The following is a 16961-nucleotide window of genomic DNA, read 5'->3' on the forward strand; positions in this document are numbered from 1 at the left end:
TACACTAATTGGTGAACGATGATGAAAGGGAGAGATAAATGACAAGTATGTCTAGGCTTAGCTATCCACCTCCCAAACCCCCTTTCTGTTATAGGTTCTACTTTTATCCCCGTTACGGTACATTCGGAAAGTATTCAGACCCCTTAACTTTTTCCACATTTTGTTACGTTACAGCCTTATTCTAATTTTTTTTTTTAATCCCTCCATCAATCTACACACTACTCAATAATGACAATACAAAAACAGTTTTTTTGAGTTTTGTGCAAATTTATACAAAATTCAAAACTGAAATATCACATTTACATAAGTATTCAAACCCTTTACTCAGTTATTTGTTGAAGCACCTTTGGCAGCGATTACAGCCTGGAGTCTTCTTGGGTATGACGCAACAAGCTTGGAACACCTGTATTTGGTTAGTTTCTCCCATTCTTCTTTGCAGATCCTCACAAGCTCTGTCAGGTTGGATGGAGAGCATTGCTGCACAGCTATTTTCAGGTCTCTCCGGAGTTGTTTGATCGGGTTCAAGTCCAGACTCTGGCTGGGCCACTCAAGGGCGTTCAGAGAATTGTCCCGAAGCTACTCCTGCGTTGTCTTGGCTGTGTGCTTAGGGTCGTTGTCCTGTTGGAAGGTGAAGCTTCGCACCAGTCTGAGGTCATGAGTGCTCTAGAGAAGATTTTCATCAAGGATCTCTCCGTACTTTGCTTCGTTCATCTTTCCCTCGATCCTGACTAGTCTCACAGTCCCTGCCACTGAAAACATCCCCACAGCATGATGCTGCCACCACCATGCTTCACTGTAGGGATGGTATTGGCCAGGTGATGAGCAGTGCCTGGTTTCCTCCAGACGTGACACTTGGCATGGTCTGAGAATCCTTTAGGTGCCTTTTGGCAAACTCCAAGTGGGCTGTCATGTGCCTTTATGGTAGAGTGAATTCCGTCTGGCCAATCTACCATAAAGGCCATTTTTGCTCTGACATGCATTGTCAACTGTGAAACCTTATATAGACAGGTGTGTGCCTTTCCAAATCATGTCCAATCAAATTCATTTACCACAGGTGGAGTCCAATCAAGTTGTAGAAACATCTCAAGGATGATCCATGGAAGCAGGATGCACCTGAGCTCAATTTCTCAAAGGGTCTGAATACTTATGTAAATAAGGTATTTCTCTTTTTATTTTTAATAAATTTGCAAAAATGTCTAAACTTGTTTTCACTTTATTATGCGGTATTGTGTGTAGGTTAATGAGGGAAAACATTCATTTAAATCCATTTTAGGATGCTGTAGCGTAACAAAATGTGGGAAAAGTGAAGGGGTCTGAATACTTTCCGAGTGCACTGCATGTTACCATGAACTGATGCTGGAGCTGCTGCTCTGGCCATAAGCAGGAGCTTTCATTAGGCATGATATGAAACCAAGAAAGATGGGTCATTGACACTGAAATCAACCTAATGACTCATAAAACAGGATTAGAATGGGCATATTTAGAATAACCCACCACCTGACACACACAGACACACATCCACTCATATTAATCCCCTTCTCTCTCCGGTATCAGTGATGGAGCAGGGTTGGCGGTTGTCACTTTTATGTGTGTGTTCTGATTGTAGTCATCTGTCCATCATTAGTGACAGGCCATGTGGTAAAACATGTGAGACAGGTGGTAGACGTCCTCAGCCCTGCGTGGCTCTCCGCTCTCCGGGTGAAACCAGTGCTCCATCAATACGCCTAGTCTGTCACGTTTTTTTATATTTTTTATATCTGCCTCATCAGACTGGCTCTGCCCTGGAAAACACGACCCCCAATGTCCCCAAGCTTTTGGAGACTTTGACCTTCATGCTGGCAAAACTTAATGTGCAGAATGAATCCAGTGTACACTAGAGAGAGCATTACCTGAAATTCCTTCCTTTCCTACTTTGGAGATGAGGCTTTGAGTGAAAATTCTCCTTATGCCGCATGTCACGGATGTGTTAGATATTCTATACAATGCACACGCTTTAAACTGGAGAAAAACAATCCACAACCCTGAGTCCTCGTCTCTTCATTCTACTCTAAATTCTGCTTCTGGCTTACAGAAATGACAATCAAAATTCAACTTTATTTCCATTCCACTTAATTTCATATTTTCGCTACAAACAAATGCCAGCCTGCATAGTAATAGTAAATTCAGGTCTATTTCGGATTCAAAGCAGCAGAGAGCAGAGCGCCTTGGCAATATTGCTGGAATGGCCAGCCACCATTGGTGAACTTGGCCGATTACGGTTAGACGCATATAGTATGAGCTGTACAAGAGCTGCAGCTGTAGAGAGGGATGCTGAGCATGTGGCCTGACTCCAGATATAATAATAATAATAAATAATTGATTGGATTTATATAGCGCTTTTCTACCAACTGAGGTACTCAAGGCGTTTTCTATAGTAGGGGGAAACTCACCTCATCCACTATCAATGTGTACTGTAGCACCCACCTGGGTGATGCACAGCAACCATTTTTGTGCCATTTTTCACCACACATCAGCTATCAGGTGGAGAGGTGAGGAGTGAAATATGCCAATTAGGAATGAGGGGGACAATTAGGTGGCCATGATGGAATGGGGCCAGGTTGGACATTTTGACATGACACCAGGGTTAACACCCCTACTCTTACGCTAAGTGCCATGGGACTTTTAATAACCATAGAGAGTCAGGATACCTGTTTAACGTTCCCTCCACAAGAAGGCACCCTACGCAGGGCAATGTCCCCTTCACTGCCCTGAAATTGGGATCTCCTTAGACCAGAGGGAAGAGTGCCCCCTACTGGCMCTCCAAAACCACTGTAATCCTATCCTAGGTTTCTTCCTAGGTTCCTGCCTTTTTAGGGAGTTTTCCCTAGCCACCGTGCTTCTACATCTGCATTGCTTGCTGTTTGGGGTTTTAGGCTGGGTTTCTATATAGCACGTTGTGACATCGGCTGATGTAAAAAGGGCTTTATAAATACATTTGACTGATTTGACTTCAAGCAGCATCTGATCCCCCATCCAGGGACCGACAGAACCGACCCTGCTGAGCTTCAGGGGCAAGCCAGCAGTGGGATGCAGGGTGGTATGCTGCTGGCATATGTGTGGATGTTCTCCCTTGCTCTCCTTCATGAGACCGATCGGGGTATATAACGCTGTCACACAAATTGTCTCCTCAGCACTTGCACATGGGCAGGATGGTGACATGGTCCATTTGGAGTCGGTGAAAGAGTAAGAGAGAGAAACTCATAACACGAAGGTTGTAATTATAGAAGAAAGAAAAGGTGTCTGGGGGAACCGATGGTTGGGCTCAGGGATTTTGACAAGCGGAGTGGAATAGATTGGATCCATCTCGTCACGCTGCTCTTCACACCCACATCTCGCCCTCGCCGAGTGGGGGTGGGGGGGGGTGGGGGGGGGTAATCCTTTTTAGATTCCATGGGTCTGCAGAAAGGGTGATGATCAGACAACAAAATGGCTCAGCAGCACAGGCATGTAGCATCATCTCTCAGAGGTGAGGGGATGAGGCTGGGGTCCCTCCGTGGTCAAGGATAGAGCAGCGGATAAGATGCACACTGTGGAGGGATTGGAGAGAACGCTGCAGCGGGGATGGATAGACCCCAGAAAGGGCTGCTGTTATTGGCTTGGCTTTTCATTGTTAGGAGAGACACTGTCGATTCTCATAGTCACACATTTGTATTCACAACAGTGTTGCTAGAAGCTGTGAACGACAAATCAAACAGACTTCAAAGATGGAAACACGCCGGGAGATCAGTGGGAATAAAAGCTTTTTATTTCATAGTGCGCTTTTTGTGTGTGTGTTTGTGTGTGGCAGAGTGTTGGTGATTTGAGTTTGTGTTGATAAGTGTGTGACTTATATGGTGTGTGTGTGTGTGAAAGTTGGAGCCTAACGTCTGTGTTTACACACCTATAATTTGAGTTGTCTCTCGGGGATGGGGGTGGTGGTGGTGGTGCTGCTGCACAGACTGCACACCTGCTTTTAACTTCCTGTAATCCTGTCCTCAGATTGCTGTGAACTGCCACTTAGTTGCATCAGTCAGAGGAGGTGTGGCACCCAGGGAGCAAGGCCCACGGCTGTTTTCATTACTGGTTCATCAGAGGCTGGTCCTGCCAGGGGACCAACCCGAGCAGGCCTGAGCTACGCTCCTCCATCACATCACGGCCCATCCTCATCCCCAGCACGACCTGCTTTCCTTTCCTCAGCCGGCCCGGCAAGCTCCCTCCCTGGCCCCTGAGTCTGCTCCACTTTGTAGTTGAACTTCAAAGCCTTTAGACTTAGCTGTGTTTGCGTTTGCAGGAGAAATCCCCTGGAGGGAGCAGCTCCCGTGTGGGTATTACAAGAATAAAGGCTTAATATTCGGAAATAAAAAAAATCTGCCACACCCAGTCTCAGTCCTCAAACTGAGGTCTCTTCACCTGTTAGATTCATAGAATTTCATCAGACTCCCCAGACCAATGTATTACAACTTTATCTTTTTTTGGATCGTCACATTGAGTTTTGATACATAACCACTGAAGTGAGTGGTAGCCAATAATAAATAATTATACTGCATTAGTCCACCGGGGGTGTCTCTCTGTGCTCTTCCTTGATGATGGATGTGACCTGAGGTCGGATCGTCTTGCTCCTGCGGCAGAGACCGAGACGGGGAACTCACAGTGCCTTCCCGGTAGAGTTGAGGTCATCTCTCAGATTAGTACTTCTCTAGGTAATGTTATACATCACTTTGAGGAGGTGAATTATAGATAAAGATTACATAAATTGTTATGCACCATCTCATGAATTTCTCATCTAACACATTTTCTGTTAATTATTCATGTTTATTGCAGGGCCGAAAATGAGTTTGTGGAAGATTTTCCCCAGACGTGATTAAGCAGTCTTAAGTGCATTGAAGCGACAGAGAGTATTTAACACTTGCCATGCTGGTTCATTGACAGACCGATGAACCACTGATTACCTCGCTTACATTGCTTTACATGTATGTGTGTGTCTTTAGAGAGGCCTGCAGAAGACCGTGTGTTGTACGGAAAGAAGCTAGAGAGGGCGGAGGAACCCGAAGGCGAGGATTTATTAATGCCTCGGCAGAACTTGGGTTCTTGTTCAGGATTAACGGAGAATGACCAACAGCTTGAGGGGCCCGCCTGTCATTTAGGTTTATTTTTACTGTCTCTTCGCCTCATTGACAAGCTTTTATTCAATCGGCTAATGATTATCTAGGTAAACCTTGGGAGTTGTACAGGCAGCAAGCAGTAAGCAGCGCAGTGCTGCAGCTCTTGTCTTTGAGCTAATGTATGCAAAGTACCTGTTTCTCTGATTCTTTTTCTACACTCATCCCCATGGGCAAATTTCCAGTGTGCATAACTATAGCTGCACAGCCAGCCTGATTTTTTGTTTTGTTTTGTTTCTTGTGTTTAAATGTAGGGTGACTGTGTGCACGCCTTGAGGAGATGGTTTGAAAATAGTCATTGAGAAGTGCTATTTTTAGAATGGCATCATTTTGATTGTTGTTAAATGGTCTAATTATAATGGACAATTGATTGTATGTGGCTCTTGGCACCGTCCTGGATTGAGGAAGGTAGCGCCGTTGCTGTATAGAGGTGTGTCTCGCTGCAACACAGAGTCGATATGCAGGATGGCTCCCCATGCATAGACCTTATCAAAAATTCCCCTTTGAACTCTGCAATGGCTTATAGTAAGGGCGCCCTCTGCAGGCTGAGTAGAAAGACACAGGTTTCTTGCCGGCATCGACAGAAATGCAGTGAATTGTGTCCCATTTAGACAAAGCTTTCAGAGAAGAGCTTATTATTGATAACGTTCCTGGACTTCTTTGTCCCTGATCTGTGCCAGGATCAGCAGCAGCAGCCCAATGTCTGGATAGCAAAGTGTATCTGGGACAGAGGCCTCGTGACTGCCGTGGGAGAAAAGAAAGGCTGCAGAGAGCGAGATGAATGAAGGAGATGTGGAGATGGAGGTAGATTGAAGGAGAGAGATTGTGGCAGATAAGCAGATAGAGGAGAGCGAGAGCGAGAACGCGAGAGCAAATGGAGTTAGTGAAGAAAGGCTGCTCCGTCTCTGTGACGATAGAGAGGTTGACAGTGGAGTGGCACAGGAGCATAGCCTGCCTGCCCACAAGTCAAGCTGAACAGCTCAGACAGGAGCTATACTGAGGGGCCCATCCTGCTCCATTCATTCTCCTCAGCCTACTGTCTGCCTCAGCCCTGAGGAGGAGGAGGAGGGGGGGGGGGGATTTAGCTGGGATAGTAGGGCACAGATGAAGGTGAGTCATTAACACTGATACTGCATACGTCTGCATCTTCGCGTGTATGTGTGTGTGTGTGCGTGCGTGTATATGTTTGCGTGTGGCCTCTATGCTTGCTTGCATACTGCTGTGCCTGTACATACCAATGTCAGTGTGTGTGCTGGTGTGCATCCATGTGGACTAGGGTAAGAGGGACTGGGTAGAATATTAAGACCCCCCTCGGCCTCTCCCCACGTAGCCGTTTGTAGAGTAGATTTCATTTCTACCCCTGTTATTCACAGCCATTGGACCACTCTGCATGTTGTCATGTAGATGACCTTACGACCTCTGACTGACAAAACTACTGTTCCTTATACTATCATAGAGAGCGGCAGGTAGCTTAGTGGTTAGAGCATTGGGCCAATAACAGAAAAGTTGCTGGCTCGAATCCCCGAGCTGACAAGGTAAAAATCTGTAGTTCTGGCCCTGAACTAGGCAGTTTAACCCACTGTTCCCCGGTAGGCCGTCTTTGTAAATAAGAATTTGTTCTTAACTGACTTGCCTCGTTAAATAAAGGTACTTTTTTTTTTTATATATATAAAATAAGAGTGTTGATCTGTCTGACTTGTTATAGTGAGGTTGACGTGTGCTTCAAGCAGATGCCATCCCCGTCCCAACCTAATAGCTACATTTTGGGGAATTTTGATATACCTGAATGTTCTCCTCTCTGGGTTTTGCTCTGTGCAAAAGGTCAGTGGCAGCAGTAATTGGAGTTCTGGGGAGTAGGTGAAATATTGCTGAGATATTCACCCAAGGTCTTTTCCTAGCGATGGAATGTACGAGCTGATTAACTCAAGAAGAGGAGTTATCTTTGCTCATGTCACTTTGTCACTGAATTCATAGCATTATATATATTTGTATTTGAGTATTATTCAGATTCAGCCTATTTGTCTCTTTTTAATCAAGATATACAGGACGGTATGAGACAAAGCCAACTCTATCATGGCTGTTTTAAAGAGTTTTCTCTTGAGTATTGGGATGAAGTGATTTACCTAAAGGCCATTGTGATTAAGTAATGAAGTGAGAGGCTTATTAAACTGTTCTCCTGGGCTGTGGGCTTACAGTCCACCTGTGTGGGAAAGCTGCCTGGCCATTGTGGCCAGCCCAACCCAGCCCAGCTCAACAGCTCAGCTCTGTGTATTAGTGGTATATACACTACAATATTCACACTATGGTATTGTGCTCTCTCTATCGCTCTCTATCTATCTTGCTCTCTCTCTATCTATCTATCTCTATCTCTCTATCTATCTATCTATCTCGCGCTCTCTCTCTCTCTCTCTCTGTGTCTCGATCAGTTCTGAATCTGCTGGGGCTCAACTGGCAGCTGAAACCGGCCGATGGTCACCTGATCAACAACGGACTGAGCACTGGCCTGCCGGGCAGGAGCGACGTGGCAACAGTGCCCTCCGGAGGCAGAGGTAAGAACAGCCAGAGTCCACACAGCTACCGCCCCTGGCCATGGTGCTGAAACCCTCCACTACACTACACTGAGGCTGCATGGATGACTGGAGACTGTACTGGGGGTTCTAGTGAGGCTCTGGCTGTTCTGGTAGCTCTGGACTAGAGGTCTGGTAGCTCTGGACTAGAGGTCTGGTAGCTCTTGGCTAGATTTGTTTATGAACGGAGGGAACGATGTAGTGGAAATCGACAACCTGCTAATGTGCAAGAATGAAGAACAAGAAGTGCCTGGCTTTCATTTGTTAATGAACAAATTATAACGAGTTCTCCCTTTTCTGCTGTCTGGAGTGTTTGAATTATCGCAACGCTTACCCCGTCTGGTGCAAAACTCCTAATAGAATGCTAATCACATCAACAGAGCTTACACAGGTTCTATTAAAGGAGCGTTGCCAATTGCATTAGAATTCAGGTTATTTACCTTGCGCTTTGAAGTTTGCTGTTGGAGCGCAATCAAAGGATGGCACAAGGCTGACCATCCGTCCGCCATAGTGCCTGTAATGCCTCATTTCCCTTGTGAATTAGTAACACATTAGAAAGGAAGTCTTCAGCCCTCAGATAAATATTTAGTAATTCCTCACACATACCAATGCACATTTGTTTGATTGCTGTTAAAACACCATATCACTCCCTTCGGTCTGTAGAATTTGCTGGCCTCGTCAGAGGCACGTCTTAATTTAGGAGGACTGTAACGACACATTCCATCTAATCCAACTAGAGGAGGCGTAGTGTGGGCGGAAGGAGCTGTGAAATCGCTCTCGGAGACTCGAGCTGTGAACTCGTCCTCTGAAGTGTTTTTCCAACAGCGTGACGTTGGCTTTGATGGAGGGCCTCTGGAGTGGCTCTGAGGAGCCGCCAAGCATGGGCTGTCTGATGAGCCGACACACCCGCACACACACACAAACGCACACACACATGTCTGGGCCAAGCTAGTTTGTTTAAGCCAGACGCTGAAATTGAGCGTTTGAATTTGCTGGGTTTCATGTAATTAGAGAAGGTTGTGGAAAGGACAAGATATGAGTGAGAGCACATCTGTCATCTGTTGGGAATGGCATCAAACGCCTCTCTACTGAGAGATACAGCAGTCGCGTTGGGTTCTCCGGGGTTTGGCAGGACTGGGAACAGTTTTTCATAAGACTSTGTTGTGAGGCCGACCTCAGACTAAACGGTCGATGCCTCCCTAACCTCCAGGGCTTGGATCCTGGTGTCTAGATGAGTTGAGGTCACTCTGCAGTAAAGACATAGAGAGGGAGCTGCGAGACTGTGCTGGAGGCGAGCCAGAGCTTTGTGGTTAGTGTGATTCTCTCGCTGTGTGTCTGTGATCCTCACTGTCAGGAGGACTTTGCAGATCTGCCTGATGTGTTCAGGAGGAATAACACCCCTGCTTTAATACTGTGGGAGGAACAGATCGCTACCTAGGACCTCATCTGTATCTCCCTTCACTCTCTCTCTCTCTCTCTACCCCATTCTTTCTTTATCTCTCTCCCTCATCCATGTTTAATACAGCCAGAGGTTTCTCAGCTAGGAAAATAAACTATTTGGGGTTAACTGCTCAAAACCAGAGAGGGATAGCAACCTTTGCAGTTATAGTTAATACTAGGAACTTCATGTTCCTGCACCAATTTCTCAAGCGTTTTTTTTTAAGGGGAGATGCAGTATGTTGCACTACAGATGATGGTGGACTATGATGATTTAGCAAAGTCTTCACTATTGTCGACCCCCTCAGTCCCATGAGAGCTGCATGATAAACAGGTCTGGGAATACTGTAATCCCCCTCTCCGAGGGAGGAGGAGAATGGTGGCAGATCTTTAGTTCCTCACCGTCCCCATAGGGAAAAGGAGCTACAGGAACTGTGTGATGCCGCATCCTGCAGTACTACAATGTAAACATTAATCTAAAACCCTTTTACAGTGTGAGATGATTAATAGTGCCGTAAATACACACCTTAGTAAAACAGGATCTGTATGTTGGTTTTTCCCCCCCAATGAAACACAAATATTTGCATTGCCTCTCCATGAGCTGGAGACATTGACTTTCCTCTGGGTTTTATCACAGCAGAGGTGTTCTTTCAACAGAGATCTGAGGTAAACTCACAGGGACCTTTACCTTGGATTTGATATGTCTAACCTACTCTTTCTCTCTTCTCTCTTTCACTCACCCCCTCTCTTTCTCTCTCTCTCCCATCCCCATTCCCTCCTCCGTCTCTCTTTCAGGACCATGGGTGTACAGGAACAGTAGTATAAGTACAGGTGAGCTGGAGGTAGGTCGGCGGCTGAGCCAGGACGTCCCCCCAGGAGTGTTCTGGCGCTCCTTACTACACCTCCGCCAGCCCCTGTTCCTCAAGTTCAACATCTCCCTGGGCAAAGACGCACTCTTTGGGGTGTACATCCGCAAGGGTCTGCCCCCCTCCCATGCACAGGTACCCAGCAATGGCCATCTATATTGTTTTAGACCTAGATAGGTCATTTTTTAAGACCTGGATATAGCTATCATAGAAGTATATTGCATATGTCACAGATATGTTATAGACCTTGACATTAATTCAATTTCAATTTAATAAATAAATGTAATAAACAGGTTTGATTCAGCAGAATTGACTACTTCCTGCCGTGCCCCTTCCTTCCTGACTAACCCTGTTCTCTCTGTTCAGTATGACTACATGGAGCGTCTGGACGGGAAGGAGAAGTGGAGCGTGGTKGAGTCTCCTCGGGAGCGCCGCAGCATCCACACGGTGGTTCTGAACGAGGCCATCTTTGTTCAGTACCTGGACCCTGGCACCTGGCATCTGGCCTTTTACAATGACGGCAAGGATAAGGAGTCTGTCTCCTTCAGCACCGTGGCTCTAGGTGGGTGCTGTTATTGTATTTCCCTGCTCTATATCTCTGTTTTCTCCTTCGTAAAGGCAGGGAAACCATTTTGGATTCTGGTAGTGAGTAACTCCTCTGAGTGAGTTCTACAAATGCACCATTCCAGGTTTGCAGCCCTGTTGGCCAGATAGGGTTAGACTGATGTTAGTAGTGAACTCTGAATGTGTTGGCAAGGTTGAGCGGGAGAGATTGAGTTGTAAAAGATGTATGTCTGTGGAGTCCTCTCCGTCTGTAAGCTGCGTTTAAAAAAATATATAATAATTTAACTCGTCAAGTCAGTTAAGAACAAATTCTTATTTACAATGACGGCCTACCAGGGAACAGCGGTTTAACTGCCTTGTTCAGGGGGAGAATGACACATTTTTACCTTGTCAGCTCGGGGATTCGATCCAGCAACCTTTCGGTTACTGGCCCAACGCTCTAACCACTAAGCTACCTGCTGCAGCTGTCACACAGTTCGCCACCGCTTAAACAGTAAACAAGCGTGCAACAGCTGAGAACAAAACAAGAAAAGAAAAAAAAACATTTGCTTTGGTTTTGAAGTTTTCATGACTGTCAGGAGCTCCCCCGAAGAAAACCACTATCTCTACACAGCACACAGCCAGGCTCTGCTGCAGTAAAGGCACGAAACAACATATTTGATTTAGAGATCAGTTGAAATTATAACCAGTGATGAGAAAGACTGGTCTGAAGGATGATGCTACTGAAAGGAGAACAAAGGGCAACAGAACAGGGCGTGGGCTTAAACTTGACTAAAAGAGAGGGGAAAGTGAGCTGAGATGAGTGGGTTGGCTTGGCTACTGGCTACATTGATTAGCACAAGGTCAAAGTGGAGTTTTTGTATTCAACAGTAGACTCTCTTAGTACATGAATACACATCTGCTCATTATTCATTTGCCTTATATGCTTCCATGAACCTCTAATCCTCCATGGGGAGGCACACAGGACATGCAACAGTGGCAGCAACATACAGTGGTGGAGTAGCCTCTGCCACTGGCGTACTGCCGTAGGGACACTGAGTGATTGAGGCAATTATATTACAGTAATTGTACTTAACTGAGCAGTGGGGATGAGTAATGTTGTAATGGGGGAGGTTTTCACTTGTGGCAGAGGGGTGGAGGAGGGAGGGTTGTTTGAGGACATTTGGGGTGTGCTAAAAAGAGTTTTGGTATACTGAATCATTTGAATAATGTGTGAGAAGTCACGCCACAGAGGCTTTTTGAATTATCTGTGCTGTGCATTTAAAAAAATATATACAATGTTTAAAGCTTCGCTAACTGTTTCTCTGCTACTGGATATTTACAGAGAATTTTTTTAATAAAAATGACCGAATCTCAAAAGATCATCTCTCTCTACCTGTCCTCTTAACACTGAGCTGTACTCTTTGTATAAGCTATACAGTATATGTTGACATGCCCCCAGGAGCTGCCCCTTTTTGAGTAATGTCAATGTGTTCACACGTTATAGTGCTTGATTGTATTCTTCCATCAAACACTTGACGTTCTGCATTCAACTCTCATTGCAACAGACTTTTATATTAGCTATAGAAAGAGTAGCCGCTTCAGCCTCCAGTAACGCGTTAATGACTGTTAATTATTTAGACGTATCTAATTATGAGCGGTAAGGAGGTAAGAGGTGATGAGGTAGGAGGTCTGCCTAATCAAAACAGGAGAGGGAGGTGAAAGGAGTGGGAACAATCACATCCTATATAATATTATATCTCCTATTTTGATTGTAATAACTTGTCTGTTTCAATTATTTCTGTTCGATCGTAGATTCAGTGCAAGAATGCCCGCAGAATTGCCATGGAAACGGAGAGTGCATGTCGGGCGTGTGCCACTGCTTTCCAGGATTCCATGGCATGGATTGTGCCAAAGGTATGTACTTTGGTATCACTGCGCTAGGCTGTCAAGTTATGTATTCTGTAGGTATATTGTAGAATATTTGACCCCTATCTTGAAAATCATCACCAGTTGTTTTGAGACATGTCCAATAGAATCGTCTCAACGTAAGTGACTCAGTACTGATATATAAAAGTGAAGCATCACTCAAATTGTATAATGTGGAATATTTTACCCCTACCTTGATCCTTGTAACAAGAGCCACCATGACTTGTTTGAGTCCAATCTCAACATAAGTGATCCTCTACGGAAATAAAAATGGAGCATGACTCAAATATGACCTAAAGCCCATGTCTTTCACCTTGTTTCACTTGCTGTATCTCATTCCTCCCACGTTGTCTAGCTGCCTGCCCGGTCCTGTGCAGTGGCAATGGCCAGTATGACAAGGGCTCGTGTATCTGCTACAGCGGATGGAAGGGTTCAGAGTGTGACGTCCCAGTGGGCCAGTGTATTGACCCAGTTTGTAACGGCCATGGCACTTGCTCCGAGGGCTCCTGCACGTGCTCTGCAGGTTACCGTGGCGACACCTGCGAGGAAGGTAGGGTGTACAGCGCTGTAGATCACGCACACACTTGTTCACACCCACTCTCAGACACACACACACACACACACACACATACCTGCCTTCAGGGAGATTCACAATGTAGTGCCATATTATGTTTCAAAAAGTATGAGACTGCAGTGATATACACTGAGTGGACAAAACATTAGGAACACTTGCTCGTTCCATGACACAGACTGACCAGGAGAATCCAGGTGAAAGATATGATCCCTTATTGATGTCACTTGTTAAATCCACTTCAATCAGTATAGATGAAGGGGAGGAGACAGGTTAAAGAAGGATTTTTAAGCTTTGAGACAATTGAGACATGGATTGTGTATGTGTGCCATTCAAAGGGTGAATGGACCAGACTAAATATCTAAGTGCCTTTGAACGGGGTATCACTAGGTTCCTGGCGCACCGGTTTGAGTGTGTCAAGAACGGCAACGCTGCTGGGTTTTTCACGCTCAACAGTTTCCTGTGTGTATCAATAATGGTCCACCATCCAAAGGACATCCAGCCAACTTGACACAACTGTGGGAAGCATTGGGGTCAACATGGGCAAGCATCTCTGTGGAACGCTTTTGACACCTTGTAGAGTCCATGCCCTGACAAATTGAGGCTGTTCTGAGGGCAAAGGGGATGCAACTCAAGATTAGGAAGGTGTTCATACTGTTTTGTGCACTCAGTGTATACAGTGGGTTCTGAAAGGATTGACACCCTTGATAATGATGAGCAAGTATTGTCWGTATWAAATAAATAGTTCAAATACAATAAAATAGCTTTTTTTTTATCGTGTCATCAGACCAAAGCTCCAGTTCCAATCCAAGTGCCAATGCTGTTCAGGCATTTCCATTTGTTAGATGACATGAAAATAGAGCTCTTTGGCCATGCACACCAGTGGTGGGTTTGGCGTCAAAATTAGATTGCATGATCAGAAAATAATATTTGATGTTATGACGCTATGACGCTACCGCTGGTCTTGGGGCCCTTATTAAGGTCAACGGCATCATGAACTCCATCTACCAGGATGTTTTAGCCAAAAACCTTCAAAAAATAAATGGTTAATTGGTGGACTTGAAACCCCATTAAAAACCTGCTGTTTGAATTGAAGAGGGCAGTTCGAAGGATATCAATGATCTCGAAGGATTCTGTATGGAGGAATGGTCAAAGATCCCTCCCAATGTGTTCTCCAACTCATAAAACATTTTAGAAAAAGACTCAGTGCTTTTATCCTCACAAGCTGAAGTATTGAAAGGTATTGAAAACAGGGGTGTCAATCATTTTGACCCCCTACCTTTTTGAGAATGGTTTTGAAATGAGTTGTTCGACTAAATCTCTTTCTCTGAGCAGTTCTATTTGTATAAAATAATATACTATCATTTGCATACAATATAGCTCAGTATCTAAGTGATTTATTTTACACTGTCATTTTTGCTCAACTTTATCGAGGTTGTCAATAATTTCAGACCCCACTGTACATCAGAAACGTTATTAAGGGAATGGACTCTCTTTTATTGATCCAGCTTTTAAATAATTGCCCTGGAGCTGATTCATTCACTTATGTTCTGATGGGTTTCTGCTCATCTGGGATGAAGTGGAGTCGGAGCCAAAAGTAGGGTAAGTAGAGAAGCGAGATGTGTGATGGCAGAGTAGAGAGAGTTCTAGTTATAACGAAGAGACTGAGAATGCATCAGAAATGACCATTTTACCTCCTTTCTTTCAGAATATTCCCTACTTTAAGTATAGTCACTATTCACTACTACTGCTACTACGTTTTTTTGCTCGGTGCATTGACGTCATGCCTCTGTTTCTCTCTATCTGTGTATCAGTGGACTGTCTTGACCCAGGCTGCTCTGACCATGGTACCTGTGTGAGTGGGCAGTGCCACTGTAAGCCAGGCTGGGCCGGCCCGCTCTGCGAGCATCCCCGGGCCCAGTGCCCAGACCAGTGCCACGGACACGGTGCCTTCATACCCGACACAGGCATCTGTAGCTGCGACCCAAACTGGATGGGACCAGACTGCTCCATGGGTAGGTAATACCACACACACCTTCCCCTCTGTGATCCTCTGTAGCTCAGTTGGTAGCGCATGGTGCTTGCAATGCCAAGATGGTGGGTTCAATTCCCGGGACCACGCATGCATGTCTGTTGCTTTGGATAGGACGTCTGCTAAATGGCATATATTATATTTACTTCTCTCACTAGTCTCTACAACTCAGGAAGACACTCAACACACGCGATGGCCACATCTCTTTGTGACTACCTCCTCTGTGAAACCCATCCATTTCCCTATGTCCATCTACTGTACTGCTTTCCTCTCCTATTACTGTGCTCATGTGCCTACATGTGTGTTTCTCCACAGAGGTGTGCTCGTCGGACTGTGGCGCCCACGGCCTGTGTGTTGGCGGTGTGTGTCGCTGTGAGGAGGGCTGGACAGGCGCCGGGTGTGACCAGCGTGTCTGCAACCCGCTGTGTGTGAAGCACGGGACATGCCGGGATGGGAAGTGTCAGTGCCAACAGGGCTGGAACGGAGAGCACTGCACCATCGGTATGCATCCGGCCAGCCAGCCAGCCAATCAGCCAAACACACTGGGACGCTAACACACACAGTAGTATCACGCCTCTATCTTCCCACCATACTAACTCTCAGCCAAAGAGAGGAACTGTCACTACCCCCACATGTTTAAAAGATACATCCTGTATGCTGCCTAAACCACTCACCTTGGTTGGATTATGAGGATGTACCGGCAGTCCATAGCCGCGGGAAATAAAAACATATATATACTTTTTTCTGTTATAATTTTTTTATTACTGAACTCGGCCTTTATTAATTCTGTATGAGCGGGGAAAAATACTCCTCAGCACCAAACCCCACCCCCTCGACAGCACCCCTAACACAAAACATCTTCCCGCAGCCATGTCCAATGTGTCTCTTTCGATGATTATATAAAGAGCATTCTAAACTGGGTGGTTCGAGCCCTGACTGCTACGTTGTTTCGTGCTTGAGAACAGCCCTTAGCAGTGGTATATTGGCCATATACCACACCCCCCTCTGGCCTTATTGCCAGAGGGGGGTATAGCACTCAGCAGCAGATACTTCCACCAATGCTGATGGGTGCCCTCCTTCCCTGCTCTGCTCCTCCATGTCATTAAGACGCTCTCCCATTCATTTGGAATTGTTTCTCCACTACAGTGCAAATGTATCATCCATGGCCAAAGTACTCAGCCACATCTATCTGCAGCCTCGCCCCTCCAGCCTAGTCACCCACTCTCCGGTGGAGAAGGCTGGGCAGCAGGCCTCTTGGTGCTCCCTTAAGGCGTCTGCATGCTTCCCATCCAAAACAGTTCGGGAACAGATTGTGCATTTTTTGTGACGTTTCTGTTAGTTTTGGTCTTCGTCAAGGGGTTTTTCCTGCTTCGTGCGCACTTTTTGTTTGGCTCAAGGCAAGCCGAATTTCGGTAGCTGAAGTCTACGCCCCTTCGTCGGTCATTGGTCAACAGTAGGGATTCTTCAATGAAGAGTTTGTTGTCATTCTACGATAGATTACTATTTTTTCACTCGAGAAATACTGCACCAGACATCTTAGTTAGATGTAAAAATTCCCGGGACTAAGAGCTAATCAACAAGAACATCAAAATGAATGCAGATTTCTTGAGTTATCTTAGATTAATTCGGACTATTTTGAGGATGTGTATACTGGCTACGGATTCTCAAGGTGGACAAACAGTACTATTGCAGCTTTTTTCTTGTTTTTCAAGCGAAGGCCTTTTCAGGGAGTATGCCAGCACACTCATTTGATTTGCCTAGCCTAGTTCGGCTAGGCGCCAGCCGAACCGAAGCATGTGGAAGCCTTAAGACCGACTCAGCCTCCCTGGGAGCCAACAG

The 16961-nt window shown here is 45.6% G+C and overlaps 1 protein-coding gene across 2 annotated transcripts in view; it reads left to right on the top strand.

The window, feature by feature from the left end:
• Positions 1-16961, top strand: part of LOC111981316 (teneurin-2) — a 71981-nt gene that overhangs the window by 34821 nt on the left and 20199 nt on the right. For both annotated transcript variants that reach the window (XM_024012532.2, XM_024012533.2), the window contains 7 exons: positions 7604-7726; positions 9977-10182; positions 10414-10609; positions 12406-12507; positions 12875-13069; positions 14905-15105; positions 15438-15623. In XM_024012532.2, coding sequence (XP_023868300.1) covers positions 7604-7726; positions 9977-10182; positions 10414-10609; positions 12406-12507; positions 12875-13069; positions 14905-15105; positions 15438-15623 — 1209 coding nt within the window. The remainder of the gene's footprint in view (positions 1-7603; positions 7727-9976; positions 10183-10413; positions 10610-12405; positions 12508-12874; positions 13070-14904; positions 15106-15437; positions 15624-16961) is intronic.

This window comes from Salvelinus sp. IW2-2015, linkage group LG20, assembly GCF_002910315.2.
Source record: "Salvelinus sp. IW2-2015 linkage group LG20, ASM291031v2, whole genome shotgun sequence".
Classification (NCBI taxonomy): Eukaryota; Metazoa; Chordata; class Actinopteri; order Salmoniformes; family Salmonidae; genus Salvelinus; species Salvelinus sp. IW2-2015.